The sequence below is a fragment of the Coregonus lavaretus genome (genome assembly GCF_964263955.1).
Source record: "Coregonus lavaretus genome assembly, chromosome: 37".
NCBI lineage: Eukaryota > Metazoa > Chordata > Actinopteri > Salmoniformes > Salmonidae > Coregonus > Coregonus lavaretus.
In genome coordinates this window covers 8,534,939-8,555,868 of record NC_140024.1, presented here as the reverse complement: position 1 = coordinate 8,555,868, position 20,930 = coordinate 8,534,939, and the positions used below count along the sequence as shown (strand labels likewise).

General features: G+C 42.6%; 1 protein-coding gene across 3 annotated transcripts in view; it reads right to left on the bottom strand.

The window, feature by feature from the left end:
• LOC311111631 (phosphorylase b kinase regulatory subunit beta-like) overlaps positions 1 to 20,930 on the bottom strand; it is a 67,361-nt gene that overhangs the window by 11,775 nt on the left and 34,656 nt on the right. For all 3 annotated transcript variants that reach the window (XM_084154405.1, XM_084154404.1, XM_084154403.1), the window contains 9 exons: positions 10,591 to 10,646; positions 9,426 to 9,519; positions 6,203 to 6,286; positions 5,351 to 5,455; positions 5,112 to 5,194; positions 3,046 to 3,136; positions 912 to 970; positions 625 to 787; positions 395 to 476 (listed from right to left, as the gene is read on the bottom strand). In XM_084154405.1, coding sequence (XP_084010531.1) covers positions 395 to 476; positions 625 to 787; positions 912 to 970; positions 3,046 to 3,136; positions 5,112 to 5,194; positions 5,351 to 5,455; positions 6,203 to 6,286; positions 9,426 to 9,519; positions 10,591 to 10,646 — 817 coding nt within the window. The remainder of the gene's footprint in view (positions 1 to 394; positions 477 to 624; positions 788 to 911; positions 971 to 3,045; positions 3,137 to 5,111; positions 5,195 to 5,350; positions 5,456 to 6,202; positions 6,287 to 9,425; positions 9,520 to 10,590; positions 10,647 to 20,930) is intronic.

Sequence of the window (20,930 nt, the reverse complement as noted above, 5' to 3'; positions counted from 1 at the left end):
GCTAGCTAGCTTGCTTGTGTGCAGTGAGTGTGCACTCCTGAGCCTCCCCTAGTCTCGAGAAGGATCCTTCTTCCCACCGGAGAATTTGGGAAAAAAATTAAAAGCTGCTGGACCAATCACATACAGGCCTGTCTTGGCCAAAGAGGATGATGTCATTATCCAAGCTAATTTCAAGCGTTTAAAAAAAAAAAAAACGGTTTGTTTCAAAAACAAGTCTGAGATTGGGTTTTACTGAAAGGTTTTTCTCTCATTTATGTTTTGGCTACAACTAGAAGTAAAGGACAGGACGAGTCAACAACACTATTTGGGTATGAGCAAACAGAATATTTTCACTAGACTGTTACTTTAACAGAGTAACACCATTTTGCAAGTGTGTTTTTGTTTCTGTGCCTACCATCCTTGGCAAAGAAGTCAGGACCCTCTTTCTTCATGAGAATACTGGCAAGCTGTGCTTGACTGGCCAGGCAGTCAGAGTCCTGAGTAAGACAAAAACACAGGAAGAGGTCAAAGGTCATGCCATGGGGTGTAAAGACAGTTTAGAGTCAGATCTAGGGCCCTACATTACACACCCATCTCCTTTCGATTGAAGCTGTCATAGTATAGTCACCGTACTCCTGGACTCACATTGAACTTCTGCATGATCTCGTTGGTGGATTTGTGTTTCCACTCCTCGATGTCGATCTCAGGCTGCTGCTCCAGGTCTGAGGCATTGGGCGTGCTCATCTGCCTCTTCACCTTGGAGTGCTTGGGCATCTCCAGCTCCTGAAAGTTCTTAAACTCTGGGATTCTAGACCAGGGGAGGTTACAGGAGTATTTTCAGGTTTACAGGCAAGTTAAATCCTTTACACGCTGATTCCTCTATAAAGACTGTTTTGTGACACAAAGGCGGAACGACAGGAACAAGCTCTTACTCTGCTTCATTGACACGAAGGAAGTCCAACTGCTCCACAATAGCTCCTGATATCAGGGTCTGGAAGGATAATTTAATAGTCACATCAAGGAATCAAATTTATATGGGATATGGCCAGTTCAGGTGATTTCAAACATTCTGACTGAAGTCACATCAAAATGAAGATAGCCAGTTAGATGTACAAAGGGGAATTATGTTCCCAGAAGAATGAGATGATAAAAGGGATTGACTATGAGGGATGGAGCCCTTTGTCTGCTCCTAGAGTTAGGTGTGAGGAGAATATTGAGCGTCCTTCTTAAAAGACGTCACATCAAAACATCTAAAGAACTCTCTAGAGACACAAAGTCATTGTAACAGTAGGAAATAGAACTCGGTGAAGGCAATTCGAAGGCAATTCAAAGGCATTGGATTTGCAAACATACATACAGTGGGGAAAAAAAGTATTTAGTCAGCCACCAATTGTGCAAGTTCTCCCACTTAAAAAGATGAGAGAGGCCTGTAATTTGCATCATAGGTACACGTCAACTATGCCAGACAAAATGAGGAAAAAAAATCCAGAAAAACACATCGTAGGATTTTTAATGATTTTATTTGCAAATTATGGTGGAAAATAAGTATTTGGTCAATAACAAAAGTTTCTCAATACTTTATTATATACCCTTTGTTGGCAATGACACAGGTCAAACGTTTTCTGTAAGTCTTCACAAGGTTTTCACACACTGTTGCTGGTATTTTGGCCCATTCCTCCATGCAGATCTCCTCTAGAGCAGTGATGTTTTGGGGCTGTCGCTGGGCAACACGGACTTTCAACTCCCTCCAAAGATTTTCTATGGGGTTGAGATCTGGAGACTGGCTAGGCCACTCCAGGACCTTGAAATGCTTCTTACGAAGCCACTCCTTCGTTGCCCGGGCGGTGTGTTTGGGATCATTGTCATGCTGAAAGACCCAGCCACGTTTCATCTTCAATGCCCTTGCTGATGGAAGGAGGTTTTCACTCAAAATCTCACGATACATGGCCCCATTCATTCTTTCCTTTACACGGATCAGTCGTCCTGTTCCCTTTGCAGAAAAACAGCCCCAAAGCATGATGTTTCCACCCCCATGCTTCACAGTAGGTATGGTGTTCTTTGGATGCAACTCAGCATTCTTTGTCCTCCAAACACGACGAGTTGAGCTTTTACCAAAAAGTTCTATTTTGGTTTCATCTGACCCTATGACATTCTCCCAATCCTCTTCTGGATCATCCAAATGCACTCTAGCAAACTTCAGACGGGCCTGGACATGTACTGGCTTAAGCAGGGGGACACGTCTGGCACTGCAGGATTTGAGTCCCTGGCGGCGTAGTGTGTTACTGATGGTAGGCTTTGTTACTTTGGTCCCAGCTCTCTGCAGGTCATTCACTAGGTCCCCCCGTGTGGTTCTGGGATTTTTGTGATCATTTTGACCCCACGGGGTGAGATCTTGCGTGGAGCCCCAGATCGAGGGAGATTATCAGTGGTCTTGTATGTCTTCCATTTCCTAATAATTGCTCCCACAGATGATTTCTTCAAACCAAGCTGCTTACCTATTGCAGATTCAGTCTTCCCAGCCTGATGCAGGTCTACAATTTTGTTTCTGGTGTCCTTTGACAGCTCTTTGGTCTTGGCCATAGTGGAGTTTGGAGTGTGACTGTTTGAGGTTGTGGACAGGTGTCTTTTATACTGATAACAAGTTCAAACAGGTGCCATTAATACAGGTAACGAGTGGAGGACAGAGGAGCCTCTTAAAGAAGAAGTTACAGGTCTGTGAGAGCCAGAAATCTTGCTTGTTTGTAGGTGACCAAATACTTATTTTCCACCATAATTTGCAAATAAATTCATTAAAAATCCTACAATGTGATTTTCTGGATTTTTTTTCTTCTCAATTTGTCTGTCATAGTTGACGTGTACCTATGATGAAAATTACAGGCCTCTCTCATCTTTTTATGTGGGAGAACTTGCACAATTGGTGGCTGACTAAATACTTTCCCCCCCCCCACTGTATTCACTACTTCTAAATGCATTTCCAAAGGAAAGGAGAAATGACAATAGTACTGTGAGGGTAGATATCACAATGCCTCAAAGAAGTGTGAGTAGACAAGTAAAAGTGTTGAGAACCTGAAGTCTGTCCACGTGAACTTTGACCCCACCGATGCTCCCCTTCTTGAACGATGCCAACATGTCCAGGACTGGGTTGAAACGGCTCCCCCTGATGGATAGAAACCAAGGATATTCTACTGTTACTATGGTCATCATTCTTCTCCATATTAACCTAATGAGTATTGAGCTGTTTTATATGCTATTCCACTGACTCCTATAGAACAACCTCTACTATGGACAGGTAAGCAATTGTATTCCATTTAAAAAGGTGTTCTTTGGATAATGATCAATACTGCTGTAATCAGCATAACACCCAAGCTAAGGTGATATAAATGACTATAATGAAACTCTTATCGGAAAATACAGGCACACCTCCTGTACTGAATTCCAATACACTCTAAAGCAGTAACCCTTACAGTACAGAAGGGAATACAAAAGTACAGCGGCTTGCGCAAGTATTCACCCCACTTGGCATTTTTCCTATTTTGTTGCCTTACAACCTGGAATTAAAATTGATTTTTTGGGGGGTTTGTATCATTTGATTTACACAACATGCCTACCACTTTGAAGATGCAAAATATTTTTGTGTGTGAAACAAAGAAGAAATATGACAACAACAAAAAAATACTTGAGCGTGCATTACTATTCACCCCCCCAAAGTCAATACTTTGTAGAGCCACCTTTTGCAGCAATTACAGCTGCAAGTCTCTTGGGGTATGTCTCTATAAGCTTGGCACATCTAGCCACTGGGATTTTTGCCCATTCTTCAAGGCAAAACTATCCAGCTCCTTTGTTGGATGGGTTCCGCTGGTGTACAGCAATCTTTAAGTCATACCACAGATTCTCAATTGGATTGAGGTCTGGGCTTTGACTAGGCCATTCCAAGACATTTAAATGTTTCCCCTTAAACCACTTGTGTTGCTTTAGCAGTATGCTTAGGGTCATTGTACTGCTGGAAGGTGAACCTCCGTCCCAGTCTCAAATCTCTGGAAGACTGAAACAGGTTTCCCTCAAGAATTTCCCTGTATTTAGCGCCATCCATCATTCCTTCAATTCTGACCAGTTTCCCAGTCCCTGCCAATGAAAAACATCCCCACAGCATGATGCTGCCACCACCATGCTTCACTGTGGGGATGGAGTTCTCGGGGTGATGAGAGGTGTTGGGTTTTCGCCAGACATAGCGTTTTCCTTGATGGCCAAAAAGCTAAATTTTAGTCTCATCTGACCAGAGTACCTTCTTCCATATGTTTGGGGAGTCTCCCACATGCTTTTCGGCGAACACCAAACGTGTTTGCTTATTTTTTCTTTAAGCAATGGCTTTTTTATGGCCACTCTTCCGTAAAGCCCAGCTCTGTGGAGTGTACAGATTAAAGTGGTCCTATGGACAGATACTCCAATCTCCGCTGTGGAGCTTTGCAGCTCCTTCAGGGTTATCTTTGGTCTCTTTGTTGCCTCTCTGATTAATGCCCTCCTTGCCTGGTCTGTGCGTTTTGGTGGGCGGCCCTCTCTTGGTAGGTTTGTTGTCGTGCTATATTTTTTCAATTTTTTAATAATGCTCCGTGGGATGTTCGAAGTTTCTGATATTTTTTTATAACCCAACCCTGATCTGTACTTCTCCACAACTTTGTCCCTGACCTGTTTGGAGAGATCCTTGGTCTTCATGGTGCCGCTTGCTTGGTGGTGCCCCTTGCTTAGTGGTGTTGCAGACTCAGGGGCCTTTCAGAACAGTTCAATATATACTGAGATCATGTGACAGATCATGTGACACTTAGATTGCACACAGGTGGACTTTATTTAACTAATTATGTGACTTCTGAAGGTAATTGGTTGCACCCGATCTTATTTAGGGGCTTTATAGCAAAGGGGTGAATACATATGCATGCACCACTTTTCCGTTATTTATTTTTTAGAATTTTTGTAAACAAGTAATTTTTTTCATTTCACTTCACCAATTTGGACTATTTTGTGTATGTCCATTACATGAAATCCAAATAAAAATCCATTTAAATTACAGGTTGTAATGCAACAAAATAGGAAAAATGCCAAGGGGGATGAATACTTTTGCAAGGCACTGTAGATCTTACTTGATGTTGTCCTCTCTGATGAGGACCAGGAAGAGTGGGCAACCTTTCATTTTCCAGCTGTGCTTGATGAACTGCAGTGCATTCTACATACAAAGATATGTAACACATTAAACTTGCATTGACCAAACAGACCTACAGTTAGGGAGACAATGGGATGAGTGTGCAGGCCCCAGAACAAGGATTAAACCAGACGAATGTCTAAACAGCAGTGTGTATGAGGTGAGTTCACCCCAGCTCACCTTGATGTCATCAATCAGCAGCATGACGTCCTGGGATAAGTAGAAGTCACTGAGATCAAAGACGATAGGGTAGCACACCACAGTCTTCCCCAGGATACGATAAATCTGTGGGGAGGGGAGCAGACACATTGCATTACCTGATCCTGCAGGCCAAGATGGATGGCTCAGAGGTATCGATATATACATTACTCTGGACAGGATGTAAAACAACCCATCGATCTTGAGGAAGGAATACGCAGAAGCTAGAACGCATAGACATTACAATCCTGCGAGCACTGATACTTCCTAAAACTAACACACAACCTCTCCTCTACAAACAAACACACACAAATATGCACAGGCACACAAGCGCACCACGCACACAAATAAAGAGTTGATCATAATGCCCTCTGGCAGGCCACCCTATTCCATCAGAACACATAAATGTTCCATTAAAATATTGTCTTAGTAATAGGTTTGGACCTGTGATTGATTCGTTTGGCAATTTAGTATTTTTTTTTATACAATTCAGCTGTGTAAACTTATTTCGACGACCTTCACTGGGGACAACTAGAAGGAATACCAACAAAAGTTTTATGACAGCAGCTCACAATATCAAAGTGCATTACGAAATTGAATAACAAATATTATCATCATGCATTGCATGGCAGCAGTACTTTGTACAATGTTAAGAGGAAGGCAAAAATATGTATATTATCTATTTACATTATATCTGTACATGTAACTGAATATTATTCAGTTTCTGAGCTGTGGTTGCATACTGAGAAGTGCTAGTTTATTTTAATCAGTGAGGAGGTGGTGGTATGCCCATGACCTCTGAGTATGTGGTAGTATTGAGTGGTGAACACTCACCTTGCAAGTCCCCATGCAGCCCACTGGCCTTTCTGGACGCCCACTCAGCCCCAGCTTCTTATTGATGGCCAGGAAGCGGTACGCCTGGGGGAGAAAGAGAAATACATACATATTTCAGTTTCGTTTTTAAAAGCCTAGTTTTCAAATTACACATTAAATCTTGGACCATGGCCTATTGACCAACAACATTTACATTACATTTACATTTATTACATTTACATTTACATTACAACTGACACTGACAAACAGACCACAACAACATAGATTACCCTCATTCTATTCCCTCAGACAAGTCACAGATCCATCAAGAACTGCTATCATATAGCTAGTTACCTTCCTTTCCTCTCTTACAGATATCTACCCTTCAGATCTGACAACACACTCAGCTAGATATGACAGAGATCATAATCGGAGTCATTCTTAAATGCCAGGCAGGGAAAATTGTCTATTTTTATTGCACCTCCAAAGATCAATCATCCTCATATCCCTGAGGGACTTTCTTTTGTTGCAATCCATAATCTAAAATTACCTCCCTCTAAAGTTATGGGATGTGTCAGTAGTTAATGGCCCCTACAGAGCCTGCCTATGACGGGTCTGTTGTGGAGCCTAACACCCCTATGGGTCTGTTTAGTGCCATGGTGCAGGTGGGTTTACTGGAGAGTTGTCAAAGGGCAGAGATATACAGGTCCCCTGCAGGTCCTTACTGTAAAGCTAGTAGCTCAGTTAGTTAGTAGGCTCCGTCAGTCAGGATCGGCCCTCACCGCTCCCCATTCTTTCACTTTTACCTGGTATGGTCTTGGTGTAATATTGCCTTGGGTAATGGTATTTTAATATTTTAAATATATTTTAATTCAATTTTAGCTATGTAATGGTACAAGGTCACAGAGTGTCTTTGCCCTGAAGACACTGAAACTGAGAGAAATAGAGGTAACAACCTGTATGCCAGAGTGATGAGGAAAATTGTTGTCAATCCACAATGCAATAACGCAGATAATGGGCATTTGATTTTACAGCACCTGACCCATGCATGTGGAGAGGCACACTGCAGTCCCTGTGACCCCTGTCATACTGTCACTGTATGAGAGATGATGGGATATACTCAGCCCTTATCTTTACTCACCAGGCTATAAATGCCAATTATTCCTCCTAATCAATCCAATCAGAGGCTCCCGGTCGATAACACTGATTGCATACTTCAGTGGCGCTGCAGGAAATGTAGCTACCAAGCCTTAATACACAGCAATCACCAGTCTTACCAAAGAGCAATGTGTTCATACTACCACTAGATGGAGCTCTGCCACTCCTCCTGCTTTTCCCATCTTCAAATGAGTTGGAAACAAATTATACATGGATGGAATGTTCGAAAGATAATATGAGAATCAAGCAATTAACAAAATATTATAGAAATATAATAGAAAAAAGCAGAGTTCACAAAGACGGGAAACATTTATTCAGAATTAAGTCGCATAACAAATTCCCAGCACCCCTGTCCATGCGGCCTGTTTGAGGAGAGGCGTTGTGTGAACCTTTATCTGCACCCTGTCCCTGCCTGAGGAATACCAATTAACACGGCAAAGCACACAGCTCACATCACAAATCCCTCTCATTTAGACCACAATTAAAAGCAACCACACTGCTAATGTGATTGCTGCTAATGCCATCAAGAAGGCTACATTCTGAGCGTGTCATTAGGTTGGGTGAAATGAAGACTGTTGTAAGAGAAGGAGAGTTGTAACTGAACGCTTTAGTGTCGCAGTGTCTCTATTTACCAGTCGAAAACCTGCTCTCGTCTCTCCTAGACATCTGGGTCGTTCCACGAAAAGGTGGGCCTTTTGCGTCCCTTTGATATTTAAAGTAGAAATTGTGCACCAATATTGAATTTGTTATATTAAATTAAGTGCCCTTTAATATAGATCACATGGAGAATTCAATCAATTGTATTTTTAATGGAATAAAGGCTTGCTAAATTGACAAAATTCAGCATTCCGACATGTCCTTCCGGCAACCCTGTCAACTCTAGGAAGATTTGTTTTTTAATTCTCCAAGTTTCACCATCATTAGAAAGCCCTAGTTATTTTGTTGCTTTGACAAAGTCATTTCTGAAGATTATAATGTATTTCATGTGATTAGTGATTGTCCGTCCCTCATGTTAAGGTTTAAGAAGAAATCGTCAACCCTGTTACTTTATTTGATACTTAACAGGCACTTACTACAGTCATTTTCTATTTAACCTCATGAGATGGGAAAATGTGTTTTCTTTATTACAGAATGTTAAAATGTAGTGAAATCGAACGTTTTTTTTGACCAAGTTACACTTCTCAAAAGGTACTGAGAATTGGTGGAATGACCCATCGGCTTTTATAGACATGATGGCTGGAAGATGGGTCAAAAGACATGCAGAGGGGTTGGGGAGGCGTCACCGAGGCAAATGGAAGCTATTTTGGCAGCGCTGTTGCTGTGCCACCTGGGTTGAGATAAATAACATGCTGCTGGACGTAATTGTCGCTCTCCTGTCGTCAAGCAGCTGTTGTAAACACAATTGAACGGCAGAGAGAGATGAAGCGAGCGACGCAATGCAGAGCCGTGCCCCAGCCTTTAACAGATTCAAAACGCATGGAATTTAATATTTAGCATGCTGCTCATCCTGGCTCGTGACACCCACCCAATCCATTGCTGCATAACTACATGCCCAACAACAGGGAGGAAGAGCAGAGACATATACTGGGAAAGGCAGTGGGCTTTTCTATACGCATTACAACTGTACAGTAATACTTTTAGACTTGATACAATGGATCCTATAGACATCCCACAAGAAGAATCTGCTGCTTGCCGGAATTACATATTGATCAAGTCACAGGTCAACTGATCAAGTCACATTTACCGATCTCCAGCCTCACTGACTGATTGACCAACCAAGAGGGATATCTTAATAGAACTTGGATGTAAGATTGACGATCAGGTGAACTGACTAAGCCCATGCTCGGCTGACATATTGATAGATGGCCTTGGACATCTAGTTAATTGACTGATTGATTTGTTTATTGCTTTCTAAATCAGATGTATTACCTACCTTCAGAAAATGTACATGAACGTTGCACAATCTTCTCTCCTTGCAGTGAGCATTTAATGACCAACGTTTGGGCTCGCAGCACGCCTTGGTCAGGATGTGGTACTACCCATAGTGATGAATATCACTCATATTTAATTCTGTGGTATAACTCACATTGACCAGCTCCTTCTGGGCCCAGATCTGAATGGGCTCCACCTGCTGGGGGGTCTGAGTCTGGATGCCATAAGTGTTCAGGAACACCTGCAGTCTGTAACACAACACAACACACTGTTAGGCTACACAGCTGGGACTGTTTAGGAAGCCCAACAGTCTGAGCGGCCAAAAGTACATTAGTTATGAAAAAGAGCGCCACCAACTGGTGGTGGACTCCGATAGAGGTGCCGGTTAGAGGACGTAAATGACCAGTAGGAGACAGATGTACAGAACACACGTTTATTACCAGAACAGACACACGGCAAACAGGGAGGAGGAGACTACTGGAAGGGTTGTAGTGATGTCATGATGACATGTAGTGTACAGTGATCAAAGGGGTCAAAGACGCACTAAAACACCAGCCAGGAAGTCCAGAAGAAGGATTGTCCATGTGGAAAGGTTCAAATGTGAGTTGATGTGGAGGACAGGAGTTTACAGAGGTTGTCTCCACCTGCCCTCCTCCTGGAAACAACTGAAGAGTTGAGAGGCAGCGTGGGGTTCGGCTGCTCCCAGGCTAGGCTACTGATTGGCTGACCAGGTCAGCTGAATCTGTGCCCAGACAACCTGGTCCCTAACACTTTGGTGTGAATTGGCCTCTGCCACTGGACAATAGGATCAGGCTGAGGCGGGGGATGGTCAACTCTACTGCAGCTGAAAAGTCACACAGAGTTTGTCTACACATCCTAGCCAGAGAGCGGGTTCAGTGAGGGTTTAATGATGAAAGTTATAGGGTTTGTACAAGCTACATCTTGAGAAACCCTCGGAAACAAACGCAGCATTAGGTAAAGGCTTGGAGGAAGTGAGCAGGGTGAAACAGACAAGAGTGTTAGGTTAACTGCTGAGGAAGACCTGTCGTCTGATCGGAACAGCAGGCCAGGTTAACAGGCTTCAGCTGGCCAGCCGACCTCTTTAACCTCCCTCTCTCATGACTCCTCAGCTAAATGAGGGTGGTAATAGATGAAGACTGCACACTGGCCAAGCGCTTAATGTGCACAGTGCAATAACACCACAGACGAGTGAAGGAGAGAGGGAGGAAAACATCCAGCTTCATGAAACTACCACAGACTCTCTGATCAGAGACACATAGCTACCTCACACAGTGTCCTATCATCTTCCCATCACATACCTCTGGCTCTCAGCAATCAGGGCCACATGGACCACCGTGTCATTATCAATAGGACCCTGGAACACAGAGAGAAAGAGATAGAAAAGTGAATACACTCAACTGCAGGGGACAATACGAATTCAGTTAATAGTACATAACAAAATCACAACAATATACTGTATTGTTCGCTTGCATAATACATTGCAGTGGAAATTGCTTCACTTGTAAAGTAAAGCTGAGAATAGGAGATGAAGGGTTTTGAGGGAATAAGAGCATAGTAGCTCATATCCCGCTTAAGGTCTTATTTGGGATAAGCTGTTTACATGCACCTTTGATATCCCGCTCACGAGTATAAACAGAATATTCCTAATTGACGTTCATATGGGTTAAATGGAATATTAACTGAAATATGGACACTGACTGTAGGCCTATAACCTCTCATATGTAGCGTAATATAATATTAAATCCTGCAGCTTTATGCATTTCTTGCAGTAAAATCGGGAACAGGAGTGGAGAAATATGATTTATTTCGAATGCGCGTGTAATGTGTTATCTTTGGCACTGTTATATGAAGATGAACTTGAAGTCTTTTCATAAAAGTGTTTCATCGTTTTCTCAGCTTTTAATTTCCTTAATTAAAACTGGTTAAACTGATGACATTGGCCATTTTGCAAAGGACCAATCTTTCCACTGTTTTGGAGTTATTGCATTTTCTCCGGGTCCCTAAACGAAACAGACAACTTTACCGGTGTTAACTAGATTAATGCTATCGATGCAAGACATTATTCTGGTGAGCACTACTTCATTTAGTATTCTAGGGCAACACGTTATGACAGAAGAGAAGCTGCCTATATCTGACTAGAGTTGACAAACAAAAGGCCTACAAAATGTCGGAAATTATCAACAGAAACTTGTCTAATTTAGGGGTGAAAGTAGCCAGTACTATAAGGTTCAGTACGGAGTATCAGCAAAATAAATGATTATGGTGGATCTAACTGCGCAGGTAGCCTACATTTTGAAGTGATTTCTTTGACAATCAGATGAAAACATAATCACACAACACCCATGATATGCACAACTGAGCCTGCGCAGACCGCAAAAAACAACAGTAAACAGGATAAGATGTTTACATGACACAGTATCCCATCTAAGATCAGCATATTCCAGGCATCTTATCCTGGTTTCACATAACCGGGATACAAGCTTTTTCGGGTTATTGTAAACGGGATATGATGTTTATATGAGTCAACTCAAAAACAGAATACTTGGGTGTCCCAAATAATAACGGGATATTGGTGTGCATGTAAACATGATGCATTGGAGAAGCAGTGCCTCTTTGCTTCAGAAGTAAGTTACATGAATAAAGCTCACAACTATGAACGGTGAACGGTTTGGATATGATACAACTGCCTGTCATACACATGTGAATCTTTCAAGGAGTTATTTTTGAGTATAGAATTACGTTGATCTAATGACCATGCTTATTTTGACTTCTATTTGCAGCAATTGCCTTTCCGCCTCTCTCCACTGAGTCCCGGGAGATGTATCCAGAGATAAGTGATTTGTAAACAGAGTGAATCATATCACTGGAGTTAAATGACTAAAATCCCTGAGCCATTAGAAAATAACATCTTGTGATTCGCAGGAGGGCTGTTCATCAGAGGCAACGCTTCTTTAGATGGCCCGGCAGGAAGCCTGACGCAGGCAGAGAAGAGAAGGCTGGAAGCCATTTTGTTTGGGCGGAAAGAGCAGGTTTTTCTCAACACCCTCGTTATCATTAATCAGAGGAATCCGGGAGGGAGGGGAGTGAAAGAGGTTCACAGAAATCTCTTCTGATTAATTGTGAGCGGCGGCTTCCAAAACACCGCAATGGAAATCATCTCTCATTAGCATTCTGCTCCAAAACACAGAGGAACCATTTGAGGAGAGAAAGACAGAAAAGAAAAATTGAAATGAAGAAAGAAATGGAAATAGAATAATGCAGGAAATATCTTCTCTCTCTAGCTCACCACTATACCTCCCTGATGGGTAATTAGGTTTAAAGCAACGCTTCGTTTGGACAGCAGAATGTACTGGAACATCTTAAAAGGTGTTGCAGAGATCTTGTTATGTCTCAGGAAAAAAACCTGGATAAGACCGGTCAAGCTTCAATTAGCGCCTCATGTTCCTGCCTGCTGGCACCTGGCTCTGGGCCCTAGGTCCTGGGCCAGGGGCCCCCCAGCTCTTGAGGTAACTGGGGCCAGAGCAGATGGAGGGACAACACAGTCAGGCAACACTGACCAAGCAGTCTCTCAAAATGTCACCTCAATGCTCAGTAAATGTGTGAACAGACTTATAGTGTATAAACACAAACAAAATACTTAACATTTTGACCGGGGTTAGAGGAAGACGTGTATTGTTTGCAGAGGAAGAGATAGATGGAGTGTCTTTGTTGCGTATTTGTCTTATTTAATAGTGCAGTACATACCTGAGGCTCTTCTGTCTGAAGGAGAGCTGAAATGTCAATATTTACTTCCTCAGACACATTATCCCTATGTTGCTATTAAAGTAATAACATGAATACATTGAGAACAGCAACGGCTGTCAGAAAAATCTCACTAATTGGAATAAATGCTCTTCTACAACTTGTCTAGCTACTCCATATCAGACTGTTGAAAAAAATGAGTGAAATAAATTGCTCCTGAAAAAAAAAAATCCCTGCAAGTAAAACTCCTCCAACTTAGGTAAGCAATCTGCGTCAACAGTAGCTTGTGTCTCAGCATGAGACATTTGCATCTCAACTAGTAGAAGCCCAATTGCAAAACAAGCTTAGTCAGGAGTGCCACTCCCAGACTCCAAATAAAAATGAATTCCATCTCTGCTTCATTTGAGATGTTCCCTTCATTAAAAGCATTGAAATGTGACACTGTGGTGCTGATGGAGGGAAAAGGCCCTCTCAGGCTTCTTCTCACACTGCACCGTGTCTACCCATACACTTGCTACTAACACGTGTCCTCTGCATACAGATTGTGTTTCACACAGTGGAACTCTCTAAGCATCTGGAAAGCACCTTAGCAAAGCAGGATTATGGCTCTGAGAACTCACAACATGCAAGTAACTGAAATATACACATAGGCCTATCTCCCCAAAGCAATTGAACTGTGAATGTACTCCAATACATGGTTCAATAGCCTGAAAAAACACTACTTCAAAAAGAATAGTAGCTACGTAAATTATGACTAAGACTGAATCATTTCACAGAGGAAATCTGTCAATCTAAAAAAATATCTGAAGTAATTGTAATGTTATCAGATTTCACTTATCTTAGATGTAAAACCAATGTACAAAAACAGGAACTTAAAGATGCGTTACATAGGTTTTGTATAATTTCAGCCAGTAGATTTGAAAGAAGCGCTCACGAGCCAAAATGGGTCCCTGAAAATGTTGCACAACAAATTCTGTACGTCATTCATTTATGTTCCGTCCTGCAATTCGTACAATATGTTTTACCAATTTCTAAGTGCTTAATATCCAGTTCAATCTCTTTAAATACCCTAGTATGGAATATCATTACATTCTATATTGTGTATGGTAGGAAACCGCCAGGAGTCCGAGGGGGGACAGTTCTTTATGTATAGTAGCCCGTGTTTCCATCTTAGTGGTCCTTTGTAGCTCAGTTGGTAGAGCATGGTGCTTGTAATACAAGGGTATTGGTTTTGATTAGCATACGTATAATGTTTGCACGCATACCTAAGTCGCTTTGGATAAAAGCATCTGCTAAATGGCATATATTATATTACAGTTGCTGTCATTTTTTGACACAGCTTGTGAAGACAACAATCCCTCCCAGTCCCATACCTCCTATCCCAGTCCCATACCTCCTGTCCCAGTCCCATACCTCCTGTCCCAGTCCCATACCTCCTGTCCCAGTCCCATACCTCCTATCCCAGTCCCATACCTCCTGTCCCAGTCCCATACCTCCTGTCCCAGTCCCATACCTCCTGTCCCAGTCCCATACCTCCTATCCCAGTCCCATACCTCCTGTCCCAGTCACATACCTCCTGTCCCAGTCCCATACCTCCTGTCCCAGTCCCATACCTCCTGTCCCAGTCCCATACCTCCTGTCCCAGTCCCATACCTCCTGTCCCAGTCCCATACCTCCTGTCCCAGTCCCATACCTCCTGTCCCAGTCCCATACCTCCTATCCCAGTCCCATACCTCCTCTCAATGTGTCTTCAGTCATCCAGTGCTAGGGCCTGCTGAGCCCTTCTGTCCACTGACCCAAGCTAACCAGCTCAAGGTTACACAGCCCCACAGGGACTGGCCATGGGCCTTCACAGCATCAGTCTAGCACACATTTGTGTATAGACACACACACACCACTCCATTCTAGACACTTTCATATACACAGAGTATACCAAACATTAGGAACACCTTCCTAATATTTTGCCCTCAGAACAGAAATCCATAGATTAGGGCTTAATTTATTTATTTAACTTGTCTGATTTCCTTATATGAGCTGTAACTCAGCAAAATGTTGTGTTTATATTTTTGTTCAGTATACATAGACACATTCCTATACATACACATGAATGTAACCATGAGTGTGTACACAACAGACAAACACCAGGAGCAAATAAAATGCACTCTGTTGTTCCTCAGCATTTTTATGTGCAAGTTTAGATCAAAGGGATTATGACTTCAATTTACATATACTAAACTTGCATCACTGTATGTGTGTTACTAGTGTGTTGTTTAAAATAAGCTTGACAAGACACTAAGACAACGCTATCTCATATGCTATCAGCAGTGATGTGCTCCACATTGTAAGTGCACAGACAGCCAAGTGTGAGCCACGTTTTTGATTCCACTTTCTCAAGGTTGGCATTTAAAAGCAAACCTTATTTCCTTGCATTTTACATGTTAAGGTAGCACGAAAAAGGCGGACTTATTGAACTTGGTTTGAATGCAACAGTGGAGGTACAGACACAATCACTTCAGAGAAATTGAAAAGGTGGGGATTGGATTCTTTGCTATGTAATTATGGAGGGACCCTGGCTGAAAATATGATACGCATCGCCCTCTCTCTCTTTCTCTCTGGGCATACTGCAGACATATTAGGTTTAGTCTGCAATCCTTATGACCAAAAAAAATCAATTTATATTAAGCTGAGCCCTATGAAAGCCTCCTTGAGCCTGGGCTTGTCAAACCTGCTGTATTTGATATAATTCCCATTGAGATTCTGCTGGGGAGACTGGGAGAGATAAGCAGACCTGATTACCAAAGACTATAAAGTGCTCCGTATGAGGGCTGCAGCAACGCCACGCAGAGAGCTGACACACCAGCCCAGACACTCCTGAACATGCACTTGCCATGTCAATGCCGTAGTCTCTCCCCAATACAATAAAGCCCTTTAAGCTGACAGGTTCAGCCCATATTCAAGTACCGTTTTGCCATTATGGATTAAAGTCCTATTAAAATGAGGATGGAAAATGGGACTGCGTCACACGGAGGAATGGGAGGGCAGTGAGTGTAAGTGTGGAGACTGACAGTCACCTACGTGGCAGTAATGGCTCATATAATGTCAAAGCCCCTTTTTCTTCTTTTTTTTTCCACCGAGCCTGGTGTGCAATTACATTGGCATGGCAACTGCAGCAGCACGGGCGAGTTAGGAGACCCATATGACTGTGCCATCTAAATGGCTCTGCTCTGGCGCATGTGACTGACCTGGCTCTAACCTCAGCACAGTGCTCACCATGCCAGATAATTGATATCCCCAGACAGGGATGATGAGCCACAACTGTTGTTTTTACCCAAACAGAGCCCTTTCTGATAGAGGGCACTGGGAGAGAGGGAAAGCACACGATTGTACTCTACATCACTGCTGTGAGCTTGGCCACATTCAGCGACACTCACAGAGAGACTCACGTTCAGCAGCATGGAACCCCATGACGAAAGATCAAACTGTGTTTGCATGGTGAGGAGGTGGTCAACTTTGTAGATGCTTGCCTTTGGAAAGACCATGAAAGCCAAATTGGAAGTTCTCCTGCTCACAGGCCACTTCCCATTAGGTATGAAAGGCTGGGAAAGCTACTATAGTCATCATGGCCCATAAACCAGACAGGGAGCTGGGAAAAACAACTGGGCCAAATGTATAAAAACTCATTAAATGTGGCTTTGTCTTGGTACGGGGGCCTTGTAAAGTTGCTAAAGCAGACGCTGTGATCCACTTTTGCTGTCACATTATGTGAGAGATGGCCTATTCCTTGCAGGTTCAGGTCACTGGGAATCTCTCCTGGGCTCTTGCTGTCAGAGGGGGGGCCAGCCTTGCTCTACTGTTCTGTCAGCTTGCCATTTGGCAGCCCTGCCCTGCTAATGAACAATATTTATCTTTGGATGCAAGGGAAAAAATAATATCCATCTGTTCACAACCATTCAGGGTGTCACATTAAAACAAGGAAGAAACATTGTCTGGATTATGCATCTACAATGGTGTCCTCAGAACAGCCTAATCCATGGTGAATTGAAATCCCTCTAATGTTTGTTCTACTATGTTAAAACATGCTAATTCTTTTACTTTTTACATAATCAATTACAATACATTTTCCTTTGTTCTGCAATGGATCTGAGAAGCTTTTCCCTTCATATGGTGATACAAAACAAACCTGTAGCATGGAACCCAGAATTCAGAAAAGGTATGAGCAATGGGTTTAGAGTTTGACTTTCAAAAGCTTGGAAAGTTGGAAAAATACATTCTGGGTTATTGTTAGGACTGTAAAACAAATTCCCCAGCAACATTGTACATTTAGTAGAGACAATAAAATCGACAACCTCAAATGCCTTCCATGTTGCGCCTCTCTCTTTCTCTGAAGGGGCTTGTTTGTGCCTCATACTGTGATGGCCAATTGAAGTCCTCTCACCTTCAGACCTTATCACAGATGCAGGGCTGAGTGACAGCCCCCGGGATGCACTGTGCTTTGGAAATGTTCCATTAACCTTGTTCTGTGGCTCACAGAATCACTCAGTTAAAGAGAGAGCTGTTTCTGTTATGGGGACTAGAGCTATAAGGAATTGGCTGCCATAGAGCAACTGTACAGTACACATATCCGATACTGTGAATAGGTGTGTGTGCACTGGTCTAAGGCACTGCATTGCAGTGCTAGCTGTGCCACTAGAGATCCTGGTTCGAATCCAGGCTCTGTCGTAGCCGGCCGCGACCGGGAGACCCATGGGGCGGCACACAATTGGCCCAGCGTCGTCCAGGGTAGGGGAAGGAATGGCTGGCAGGGATGTAGCTCAGTTGGTAGAGCATGGTGTTTGTAACGCCAGGGTTGTGGGTTCGATTCCCACGGGGGGTATGAAAATTAAAAATAATAAAAAAATAATAATACTGTATGCACTCACTACCTGTAAGTCGCTCTGGATAAGAGCATCTGCTAAATGACTAAAAAGTAAAGTAAAAAAGTTACGCGATTATGTGTACTCATGTAGAAAGAGAGTAAAACAAAAGAGAAAATGCTAGTATTTATTTGCTCATTTCATTGGTGGTGGATGAGGAGAGTTCCCCACAAAAAAAAGCCCTTTGAGGTTACATAAAAATACAATGAATTATGATGTGTTTGAATGCGTCTTTGCGTGTATTTGTGTTCGTGTGTCCTTCTTTGACTCAGTAATACGGTAGTGAAAATGTGTGCATTTGTTTCATGTGTCTGATTAGCTAATCTGGTGTATACTTGCATTACCTGTTTTCTGCGCGTGTGAATGGGCTTTGATGGTGTGTGTGTTTGTGAGTGGGTGTATATTTTAAGGCATATGGCTTAATGACATCTCCTCTCTAGCTTTTGTTCTGTGTTTATTTGGAAAGTGTTTCCTGAAACTCCCTGGGGTGTGTTTGATCTGACTCAACCTCTGAGCCTAGCAAACGCATCGCTTCTCATGTGGAACAAACCACAGACAAGGAGCATTCGCTTCACATTCTCCTAATGGTTTCTAAATACTGAACGACCCTGATACACACACACAAATCTGGGTCTAATGCTTACTGGGCTTGTCATTCTGGGAAGTGCATCAAATATATACATTACCAAAAATAGTGTACTATTGGTATTGGTTAATAACAATTTAACATACAGTATACAGGCCCTGGGAATTTTATGACGTTTCAATTCAGAGCTGCTCAGCATACAAAGTTGCACTATATTCTTCATAATATGTATAACACTAACATTACATAAATAACACGTGTAATCTGTGAACCCCATTCTCTCGTGAATTATCTAGAAGTTCTCAGGGCATCACTTACATTTATTATCACATTACACATTTAATGCATAACATCAAGCTCGCTGAACAGTCAAATCTAAATGTAACCCCACTCGCCATTCTAGTGCGGTATCAATGTATGTTATTCTATTCACCGTTACATCACAGCAGAATCTAGCTGCACTGCCCTCTTCCATTCAGACGTTCATTCGGATATTTTAGCAGGTCTAGTCTAATGTGTCATGGAATGGTCTTATGTAGAGTGTGCCTTTAAGTGCATTGCAGACATGATGATGCTAAGAGTATCTCAGAGAAATGGGAGCACAAATCAACCATAGATTCCATGTGAAAGCTCAGCACACCCACGCAGGCACCGCCCCACAGACCAATGGGTTAGTGATGTAAAGGCAATGAGACAGCCGCTCCACGCGCTTGTGTACATTATGAAATCCCCTCCCATCGTGCTCGCCCAACGATGCAAACCTTAGCCCCGTTCCAGCGTGAAAGGCTTGAGAAGGTACCGCAGCTCCAACCTCTGCTCCAGACTGAGCTGCTTAGCTGAGCATTTGCGTCATGAATAAAACAACAACCTGTTTTTCCACTGAGGTGAGATAGACTGTAGATTCATGCAAGAGGAAAGCTAAACTGAAGATAAATTATGTAGACTCCTGATCTCTCTCCCTCCCTATTGATTTGTACCTCTCGTTTGAGCCTTGTGGCCCCCGCAATATCAACACAGGTTTGGAAAAATACATCAAAGTTAGTTCTAGCAAGTAAGAAGATGACATCTGAACCAATGATATATAGAATTATGCAGACTCATGTAAACATGCAGAGGGTGTATAGTAGTCTGCAGTAGTGCCCTTATAGCAGGTTAACTATTTAACCAATAAGGCCTGAGAAGGAGTGGTATATGGCCAATATACCATGGCTAAGGGCTGTTTTTACGCACAACGCAACACCTGGATACAGCCCTTAGCTATGGTATATTGGCCATATATCATTAACCCCCGAGGTTCCTTATTGCTATTATAAACTGGTCACCAACGTCATTAGAAAAGTAAACCAGTTATTTTGAGTCATACCCTTGGTATATTGTCTACACGTGGCTGGAACGCTGTCTCAGCCAATCAGCATCCAGGACCCAAACTACACGGTTTATAAAGTGAATTATAGCAGAGCGGAAGAGGGGAAGCGAGAGGCGAAGTGAGAGGGTTTAATCCGACCAAAGGCTGTCCACGTTAAGCAGATCATTAATTATTAAGCAAGTTAGGAGTTTTTGTATGGGGGGCAATGAGAAAGTGTGGAATTTAGTCAAGATTAAATTATACGTGAGGCTTATTTGATCTAATATAAGTTTTGTAATGTTAAGAGTGTACTGATATACACTGAGTGTACAAAACATTACAAACACCTTCCTAATATTGAGTTGTACCCTCAGAACAGCCTCAATTCGCCGGGGCATGGACTCTACAAGGTGTCGAAAGCGTTCCTAAGGGATGCTGGCCAATGTTGACTCCAATGCTTCCCACAGTTGTGTAAAGTTGGCTGGGTGGTGGACCATTCTTGATACACACAGGGAACTGTTGAGCGTGAAAAACCCAGCAGCATTGTAGTTCTTGACACGGACCGGTGCGCCTGGCACCTACTACTATACCCCGTTCAAAGGCACTTAAATCTTTTGTCTTGCGCATTCACCGTCTGAATGGCACACATACACAATCCATGTCTAAATTGTCTCAAGGTTTCAAAATCCTTCTCTACACTGATTGAAGTTGATGTAATCAATAAGGGATAATATCTTTCACCTGGATTCACCTGTCATGGAAATAGCAGGTGTTCATAATGTTTTGTACACTCAGTTTACTGTAAGTGAGATGCACGTGACATCCTGACAACTTTGAGAAAAAACACTTTATATTAGAGTTGTTCCTGTTGAAATTCGAGACTGTCTATGCATATTCATGAGGCTAGCACTCACTCTCCATTGGATACAGGCGGTTGACGTCAACACTCCTCATCGAATATTCAAAAAAGTATTCAAATAACGAGATGTATCAACCAATCCAAAGAGAGGAATAGGCGGGAGCTTGACAGCCTGCTGTTCTGCTCAGTGGACA